This window comes from Physeter macrocephalus, chromosome 21 (assembly GCF_002837175.3).
Source record: "Physeter macrocephalus isolate SW-GA chromosome 21, ASM283717v5, whole genome shotgun sequence".
Taxonomy (NCBI): Eukaryota; Metazoa; Chordata; class Mammalia; order Artiodactyla; family Physeteridae; genus Physeter; species Physeter macrocephalus.
Genome location: NC_041234.1, coordinates 447,522 through 457,853, shown reverse-complemented (window position 1 = coordinate 457,853; position 10,332 = coordinate 447,522). Strand labels below are relative to the sequence as shown.

The window sequence follows — 10,332 nt, the reverse complement described above, 5'->3', positions numbered from 1 at the left end:
GGCTGGGCCCGTGAGCCATGGCCGCTGAGCCTGCGCGTCCGGAGCCTGTGCTCCGCAACGGGAGAGGCCACAGCAGTGAGAGGCCCGCGTACCCCCCCCCCAAAAAAAATGATAGCCATATATATATACATATATATATGGCTAGAGACAGAGTTGGGATGTCAAGCTAAAAATCTTGGTTCTTTCAGCTATACTACCTGTCTTCTTTTCAAACTGTCCCATGTAATTATGGAGCACCAGGAAAGCAGGTGTGTATGGTATGTAAGTGCATGTAGCAAACAGAAGTGTAGAGGTTCACTCCAGCTAATACAATTATAAATACAGATCTTTACAACAGTCTTGGTCCCAACTGCTAAAGCTCTGCAGACAGTGAGCACTTCCTTGTATCAAGACACAAAAATCTCATAAAAATCTCATGTGGAAAAGAGAGCTGACTGTTCTATCTCACCTGGATAGAGAAAACTGGAACTAAAACTGTCTTAGTGTGTGAGGGCTACACATGAGGGCACATTTGCAGAATTTGGATTTATCTGAAAGTGGGGTAACACATTTGCAATCTGTCAGAATTGGCCTGTCCTTGAGTCAAGAAAAACTTGATTCAGGGTATCTACAGAAAGAGAGTCAAATCCTCTTACTCACTTAGAAAACAAAAAAGATTTCAGTCTAGTATTTTTCTGCACATGGGCTGTTTCATAAATACTCTTCATAAGTAGGAACTTAATGTATCTGTAGCTGTCTTTCAATCAGTTCTTAAAGCTGAGACCTCCCCCCGCAACTTTCTTACACATACTGAGACAGAAACACATATTACTGACATTGAATTCATTTCCTGCCACAGACTTTAGGCAAAGCAGACATTAAATGTAAACATGTTTCTATTTCCACTCAAATATGATCCCTTTCTTCTCATGTGAAACTACTTCTTCAGTGTAGCAGACAAGGACAGCCAAATAGAAGTAAATACATTTGTCTGAAAACCTACATGCCTAAAATAAATACTATACTTTATGCACTTTTATAAATGTTTGATGAATGGATAGTATGATCAGTTTTCCCCGCGAAGGATTTCTCTGATATGGTGGAACCGCACCGTGGCTGATTGCAACTGGGTAACAGCAAAAAGGACCTGCATTGAGTTAGAATCCGGAGTGTGAGCTATCACTCCCCAGCCACACCTGGACCTCAATATATGTGTCAGTGTGTTTGGTTGTGTTTTTGCCTTAAAATGATGTGAATTTTTCTCCTATGTCCTCAGCAATGTCTTTTAAAAACAATCGACACTCAGGGATTTGTTTTAAATTGCCTTCCGGTGTTATCAGTTGGGGGACTGTCCCTTATACATGGGACTCGCCTAGGGTTGACTTTTCATATTACAAGTGTAAAAAAAAGTTCCTTGGTTTGTGATTTAAGTATGCCTGAAAAACAACTCAAATCGTATTCTTAAAGCAGTAACTTCTGCTTAAAGAAATGACAAGGTGAAGTCTTTCACAAAGTGGACATTCAGTGTACAATTTCTCTGCTATATAAATCTGGTTGTTCATATAGTTTCTGTGACTTAGTTGAGCACATCTGTATGTCAGGGTTTAATGCTTAAAATAATGATTTCCTATTTGTTCCCTTTTCTAAAAAAGGGCAAGTTTGCTCTGCGTCAGAAGCAGCATTCACAAGTTGAAATGGAAAACACAGGCCTTGATGGGCCATTCAAACATAATGGTGACCCATTCGGGCCTCCCCCCAACCTGCGCACATCGCTCATGAGCCTGCCAAAGGGTCTTCGGAGGGTACAGAGACAACAACAGAGGCGAGGGTTCCTTACCAGCCATAAGGCAAAACCAGGAGTCCCTAGGGGGCAGGGTCAAGGGTCAGTCTAGACGTACTCCTCGTGACAGATGTTTCCGTTGATGAGGCTGAAGGTGGCCGCGGAGGGTGTGGTGCTCTTGAAGGAGGTCATGCAGGTGGTGCTTCTGCCGGTGCTGTGAGACCGGGTCATCAGTCTGGGCCGGCAACAGAGGAGCTGGGTGTTGAACTGTTTCCTGAAGCTCTTGCTCAGCAGGTAGAGGGCAAAGGGGTTCACGCAGGAGTTGGTGAAGGCCAGGAGGCGGGCGCAGATGCTGGTGACGAAGTGGAGCATGGAGGTGTCCACCTCGGAGTAGTGGTAGGAGCGGTACAGGTAGATGACGTGGTTGGGGAGCCAGCAGAAAGCAAAGAGGCCCACAAACACCAGCACTGTCTTGGCCAGGCGCTTCCGGGATTCGATCTGAGGAGAGAGTGACACAGAGACAAAGATGCGGGCAGAGCAAAAGATGGGGAAAATGAATTAGGGAAATGGACGGGCTCACAAAGCCACAGAAAACAAGTTCAATAGTTCCAATGTGCCTCTGAGAGCAGCTCTTTAAACAAAGTTGATTACATGCTTGAGTGGACTGCACAATGAAATTCTAGTAAGTGCCCTCTTTGTCCTCAGGAGGGCATTCGTGCAGTTATCAGCCATATGACTTCACGTCTTTCTTGGCTCCACAGTTAATAATTTCTTCTTCCCTCTGATGCTTAAAAAAAGCAGCCAGCTTTGTTCTTCCTCATTCGCCAAACCAAGATAACTCCCTACTATTATTTTTTTTACTCTCAAGTTTTTTCTGGCCTATATAACACAAGACGGGTCTCAGACAAAAGCGGGCTGAGCATCTCCTTTTTTTTCCCAACTCCCTCCAGAATCTGGGGTACAATGGATGTTCACCATTGAGAGGTCTTTCAAGCAGGGAGACAGTTTCACTGAGAACTGCCATTTTCCCCCCATAATTGATGAGGGAAAAAAAGAATTTTAGAGGGTGAAGCCTCCAACTGAGTCAGCTACACGTTTTAAATGCAGGGAGAGTCTTTCTGCTTTTCCATCATAAATACCACACGATCTACATTTGGACTAGAAGACAAAAACTGATGAAGACGACAAAGCCAGAGCCCCTGGTTTCTACCATTTATGCCACAGGATGAAATTATGGGGGTGACAGGGGGATTGGGGAAGGGAGCCTAACGCATAAGGAGGGCATCCTGCACTCTGGGCCATCTGGGGGTACATGTGTCTCTTGTAATCCTCCAGCAGCCCTACAATATATGGGTTATTACCCTCATCATGGATAAAAAACTGACTCTCAGAGAGGGTAAGTAAGTCAGGAAGCCTGGATTTGAACTCAAATCAATGTGAACCCATCTTAATCAAACTACTGCTTTTTCTTCAACCAGCCTCGTTTTCCTGCCCTTTCTGCTTTATCACATGTGGTAACCGTCTTCCTACCCAAACAATGTGATTGGAGCTTAAAGAAGTCACATCCCTATGAGCCTCAACATTTTATTTTTTAAAAAACAACAACACATTTTTCAGATTTTTCTCAAAAAGAAACCCATACTCCAAAGCTTTCAGGTTCTCAACACCTCGCTAGCCTAGGTCTCCTTAATAAGAGGACGAGATTCTTAAAGAACACCTGCATGCCTCGTCTTCTGAAGCTAGGAGCTCCTGTTTACCATCTGGCCACAGATCACTCAGCTCTTCTACTGCAGAATCAGGCAACATGACCACCCAAATACTGAACTTGTCAGTGGAGTCCTAAAGAAACGCAAGGAATCAAATCCCCAAGGAGGAAATGAATCACTCCTAAGCACCCACCTGCTTCTTGACGTGTATATTGCCTTCCACGGGTAGATCGTAAGCACTCTGGATCAGGTTTTTGGCAATGAAGTAGTAGTAAACAGAGATGATCAACAGCGGAATGATGTAGAAGACCAGGAAGGAAGCCATGGAGTGGATTTTGGGGTGCAGCTCATTAGAGTGTGGGTACGGGGCACAGCTAATGAAGGTCTGGTTGGTGCTCTCCTCGTGGAAGGGATGTAGGTCAGAAAACACAGCCTCTGGGATGGCCAGAAACATGGAGATGATCCAGATCAGTGCGGCTTTGAGGCAGATCTTCATCAGGGCATGAGAGGCCTGGATGTCCATTGGCCGGACGATGGCTTTGTACCTGGGGCAGGGGAGAGGGAAGTTATCTAATACTATTATGTATGCATGCACCGGGACTAGGGTGAGGCCAGTGAGGCCCTGAGGTGCAATACTGAAGGACGTGTTGACTGTCAGGTTCATGCAAGTGCCGACTCTGAACTCACAGTGAGCGCCTCCTAAAATGTTGCCCCCCAAGTACCTGGCTCACCTCATCCTAGTCCTGGCCCTGAAGGATGCTGCTCCCTTCCCCTTGCTACAGTAATATTCTGCGCACATTCTTTCTTGATTTTAAGAATACTTCCCAGAAAAGCTGAAGCTCCATTTATTTTTCTTCTTAAATCACAGAAATGAATAACAAAGCATGTTTAACAAAGGACGCTGGAACAAGAAGGTTGGCTTTTTTTTTTTTTTTTTTTTTTTGGCAAAGCCTTCATTTTGAGTATTCAAATGCAGTTTAGGAAACCTTTAGTCACTGAGTATTTACATATGCCTCTTTTCTTTTTCATAGGTTACAGAACAAATAGTCCCTGAAAAAGTCATACACAGAAGCATCCCTGTAATTATCAAATTAATCTTTCCCCCCCCCGCCCTCCTACTCTCTTTTTCAGCCTCATCTTCTCTTGCAGTATTTAGGTCCTTCCTGGTTTCTGTGCTGCATGTGCCCTTGTCGTGGGTCGAGTGCTCTGGGAATGAGACATTGAGATGAAGTCAGGAGGACACAGAGGTTATTGTTGATGAACACCTGTGGGGAAAGGGAAGGGGGCAGGACTGGGCAGAGGGGGCTGTCAGACCCTGATGCAGATCTGACAAGGTCTACACCAGCCAAGGTAACCAACCATCCTAGTTTGCCTGGGCATTTCCCAGTTTTAGCACTGAATGTCCTATGCCCTGGGAAACTTCTCAGTCCCAGTGACCGTGACAGCTGGTCGCCCTGCACCAGGCCAATGGGAAGCTCAGGAGCAAAGATTGCCCAATGAAGGGGTCCTGTCTCGGTGGAAATGGCCAAGCCCTTGTATCACCACCTGGCTTGGTCACTGGCTGGGGCCACCCAAAAAGAAGGTGACCTCAGTTGCTACCTGGTTCTGTCACTAGGCAGGAACTGCCCAAGAAGAGCATGACCATAGCTTGAAAGGTGAAGTGGACCCAGAAGGAGCTGAGAGCTGGACGGCGAGTCTTTTCTTCAAGGGAGGTCTGAGCAGAGCATCTCCATGCCTGCTACAACTCCCCATACAACGCCTAGCACAGTGGGCCACACACCTATTTTGGGTCCACCTGTTGAGAACCCACTAGAGGATGAGCCTTTGGTGGGCAAAGACTGGGTCTTTTTCTATCTTGCTATCTGCCAGCACTGCAATTTGCACACACTGCACAAACATTTGTTCTACTGCACATGAGCTGCTATAGTGTAGAAGGTGATATGAGTTGGGACCACCTAAATGTGAGGGTGTTCATTGTTGAAAACGCCGTGCTGACACTGGGTTCTGCCTCTGATACTCTTTTATATCGTGGACTTCAGTGAGAGAGGAACAGTTATTTCCACTTATTTCCATGTTGATAAACCTCCATTGAGTTACCACTCTTGGCTGCACTCTGACTCCTCACTCACTTTCTGCGTCCCTCCAGGGAAGGGGGAGTGAGTTTTGAGTGGTGAGTTTGGGAAAAAGAACCCGGCATGTGCATTGGGCTCAGAGAGACCTGTGCTTATCTAAGTGTCCCTGACAAGGGGAGTGGCATATCTAATATAGGAGATCAGAGTGTCTGCAAGTTCATTATTGCTGGGCACCTAGGTCACATTCTCCAAACAGCTTTATGAGAGATAGAATTAATTATTTTTATCGTCATCTGTCTTATTTCTATATCTAGTTCTCTGTTCCCACTTCAGGTAGGGGAGAAAAGGCAACTATTTATCAGATATCCCCAACACTCCAGAACAACACTGTAGTCCTGCTTCTGTGTACCTGGGTTTGCTTTTCCGTCCATAATTTGTATTAGTGCATTTAAAACAATTACAGGGACTTCCCTGGCGGTCCAGTGATTAAGACTCCGTGCTTCCAATGCAGGGGAGGGGGGCGGGTTCGATCCCTGGTCCGGGAACTAAGATCCCACATGCCACACGGCACGGCGAAAAAAACAAAACAAAAAACAAACGAAAAAAAACACTTATTAAAAAAAAAAAATTTCAAAGGAGGTTCTACTGTCCTGTGGTGCTTTCTCTAGTCACTAGTCATTTCAAACATTTTAATTCCTAGTTTAGAATGTAGGCAAGGAATTGATATTTTTAATGAAAGATGTGGATATCCTCAGCCAAAGATGTATATGACTAAAGATATCTCTGATAAATCAGTTAGAGATAAACTGTTAGTTATGACTTCCATCTGAATTTTCTGGCAGATAGCAGTCACAAGTACCGTTAACTCTCCAAGGGAAGGTGATTCCCTCAGGCATGAAGCAGAAACCAGAGCGAATGGCTTACCTCCTTCTCTCTTGGGAGTCTTGTATTCCTCAGTGCAAAATGCCATGGGAACTATTGACCCACTATTTCAAATTCACAACTTTTAAAACATAAAAGGTAGTATAAAATATTTCTTATATAGTTTTGCCAGAGAAATAATTTGAATCTAAATCTAAATAAGCCTCTAGATCTATGTACCAGTTTTCAAGAAATGTGGGGATAGAAGAACCTGCTAGATGATGCAGTCAGTCAAATCCTGAACTGGAAAATTCTACAGGAATAATGACCCCATTTTTTCAACAAATATATGGCATAAAAGAGCAGAGAAAATGGTTTATAGACTGACTGATATCAGTGCAATATGTAGACTCCTTTTGGATTTTGATCCAAACCAAACAACCATAAAAAGATATTTTTGAGACTATTGAAGAAAATCAAATATAGATTTAGTACTGGTGATATCAAGGAATTATTTTTAATGTATTAGGGTATAATAGTGGTATTGTGGTTCTGTGCTTTTTAAAAAACTTTATTTATTAAAAACACACCCTAGGACTTCCCTGGTGGCACAGTGGTTAAGAATCTGCCTGCCAACTCAGGGGACACGGGTTTGAGCTCTGGTCCGGGAAGATCCCACATGCCGCAGAGCAACTAAGCCCATGCGCCACAACTACTGAGCCTGCGCTCTAGAGCCCGTGCTGCACAACAAGAGAAGCCACCACAATGAGAAGCCCGCGCACCACAACGAAGACCCAACGCAGCCAAAAAAAAACCCCCAAAACAAAAACACACCCTAAAATATTTATCAGTGAAATAATATAATGTCTAGGGTTTGCTTTAAAATATTCAGATATATTCATATATCATTTGTACAATTAAAAAATAAGTAAAAATGCATTGCCAACAGTTTTCTATTATGGAATATTCATAAAATATCAAAGAAATTACAGAAATCCCATTTACTAAGCTCTTGCCTTGTGCCAAGCAGAGAACAGCATTGACACGATCTCATTTATGTTCCAGACAACTCCAACAGGTAGGTGCTATTATCCCCACTCTACAGGCAACAAATTGAAGCTCAGATGGTTTCAGAGGTGGTGAAGTCAATATTCAATTTAGGACCAGCTCTTTTCAGGACAGTACAGCTCTTTCAGAAGAAAGCTTTGGGCAAATCCTTCCTAGAGATAGAAAAATAGACCAGCCATTTCCCAAATGTGTACGGAACATACCAACCATTCCCTGGAAGTCTAATGGTTCTATAGAGCTTGGAACATAGCAGTCTATATCTTCTGGTTTGGGCTGCTCTGCCTGGAGCTCCCAATGAAGGGAGACCCCCACTGGGCGGTTCTCGTTTAAGAGTGATGACTGGTTGGACTAGGATGGATACTCAGTAATCGAAACCAGCCAATAAACTGCCTGGCCAACTACCAAAGAGTCTCTCTTTCTCTTAAGCATTTAAACTGAAAAATTGAGACGATGTAGTTAGTCAATCATAGATGATGGAAATAAAATATTATGATGTCGAGGAAGGGATCAGTGCAAGATGAATAAGCAAAGTAGGTAGAGTGAGACAAAGAGAATGAGGCAGATATAAAAGCAGACGAAGCTGAGATGATGTGGCTCTAAGTCATACAGAGGGTCCTTGGTTCCTGGCCCACAAACTACTTTTGAATGTCCAAGAGGTGTTCTGTTATAATCTTACAATTCTCCCGTTCCCTTTTCACTTGAGTTAGTTTAAGCGGCAACCATTCTTTGTCAACAAAAGAGCCTTATTTAGAACAATGAGACATGGTGGTCATTTAAAGCCATCACCAGATTTTATTTCCAGGATCATTTCGCATAGATTATCCCCCACTTGCGGTCCTTTGAAAGAAAGAGCTGTCAACTTTCGATTGTACTCAAGAGAGAGACTAGTCTATGTCCTATTCTTAAATTCGCCATCACTTTCCTGCCTCTGCCCTTTCTTCATGCCTGATTCCAGAGCCTCCATTCATCTGAAGACTGTCCTTCCAAATTCCAGCTTATAAGTATCATCTTGAAGCTTTTGCTGATCAATCTAGGCCTCGATACTTCCCGTTCCTTCTCCCAACCTGTCTAAGTTTACTCTTCTCATGTTACGCTTACTCTGCACTACCTTGAATTGCTTGCTAGCTTTCCATGGGCATGTCTTTTCTACCTGACTTTCTCATAAGTTCCTGAGGTCAGAAGCTTATATCTTCTCCTCTTCTTTCTGTATCACTGAAAATGCTCCAGGTCCCCTGTTCCGCTTACCACTTATTTCAAAGTAGAGGCTCAGCAAATACTTGCTAATCAGTTAAGATTAATAATATGTGACTTGCAGATGTGTCTTTTATTTTCAACTTCTCATAAACAAGCGACCGCAGATTCACTTTCGCACACCTAGTAAGAGTCATTCTTCCACAGAATGACCAATTCATTCCTCTGACAATATGGGGCCAAAGACAATTGCTTCCCACTTCTGAAAACATCCGTGCTTCATTTTTCTTATGCAAACACCGGAAAGGTCAAAAACATTCTCTGTGCAAGATTAACGTGTCAAAAAGATTCTTGGCAAGTATAAGTAGCTGGCTTCCACACCCAGGGTTGGAAACCTTTGCCCACAGAAAGATATGTCTTTTATTCAAACACGGGCAGTTTGTTTAGTTTTAAGGATCCAGCATTTCAGCCCTTATTTGCTCATAATTACCTACCGAAGTCTGTAGGAATTGTTGAACAACAATATTTTAAAACCTCCATTCCAATCCTTATGCACGCTACCTGGAGAGGACTGAGGTGAAGAGAAAACGAAATGAACTAAATGTTCTCTAGGGTAATTGACACATTGTCGGCATTTAAATTAGAATCCTAATACCTAATAAGATTTGACAAGACTATTAAACATTGACTTTATTTTCTCCTGAGAATAACACCAAGAACTTTTCTGAAGAAATGTAAGGCAATTATTAGCTGGTTTGTAAAATGACTATAGTCCAGAGCAATGGAGTCTTATCTCCTTTGAGCTATTACGCTGCAAATGGAGAGTATGCTGGTCCTTGGTACCCATCCAACTGTTATCTTTAGTTATGTAACAGATTACAGTCATCCTTTTCTGTTCTTCTCTCTGGGCCAAATAACTCCAATGCTCTTTTTCACTCCTTCTTAATATACTCCAGTTTCCTCAGGGCTCTAATGTGAATTTGGGAGCAGAGAGACCTAGTTCCTAATGGTGATTCTACCCACTAGCTTTATGATCTTGGACAAATCACAGACTCCTTGAACCTCAGTAGTCTCATCCCTGAACAGGATATAATTCCTGCAGCCTTCAATGTAGTAACTGATTCAAGCAAAAATAGTAAAACCACTGAGGGAGAGGTTTTGGGGGAACAAGATATACACATAGTCTCAAAGAGTTTCCCCACAGATTACTATTTAATTACAAAGGGAAAATGCACCTTTATGTTGGGGAGGTCCAGAGGTCACCCCTCTAATCAAGTGGTCAAGCCCAGGGCGAACTTCTCCATTAGGCAGGCATGGGTCTGGGGCCCATGATACATTTAGAGGCTCGGGAAAATGTTTTAATTTCTTTTAAAATCAGGAAAATAATGAACATAATCCACCTTGGATTATATTTATCTTTGTGCCAATACAACTATAAAATATAATTTTTTATATGTTTGATGGGGAAAGGATCCCATGAAGGTAAAAGTGCAAAGGGCCCAGGAAATTCATAATGTGGCCCTGATCAAACTTAGCATCACTGATAGCAGGACAATCTGCGATCCTGTGCCTCCTATGCAATGCAATGGGAAGAACATAACATTGCTACGCAGTGTTCTTGTCTCCAATTTTTTTTTTTTTTTTTTTTTTTTGCGGTACGCGGGCCTCTCACTGT

The 10,332-nt window shown here is 43.0% G+C and overlaps 1 protein-coding gene across 1 annotated transcript in view; it reads right to left on the bottom strand.

Moving 5' to 3' along the window:
• GRPR (gastrin releasing peptide receptor) overlaps positions 1-10,332 on the bottom strand; it is a 36,666-nt gene that overhangs the window by 4,216 nt on the left and 22,118 nt on the right. Inside the window, exons 2-3 of the mRNA XM_007122143.3 lie at positions 3,659-4,010; positions 1,817-2,257 (exon numbers count right to left, since the gene is read on the bottom strand). Of these exons, the coding sequence (XP_007122205.1) occupies positions 1,868-2,257; positions 3,659-4,010 (742 nt within the window). The 3' untranslated portion in view covers positions 1,817-1,867. The remainder of the gene's footprint in view (positions 1-1,816; positions 2,258-3,658; positions 4,011-10,332) is intronic.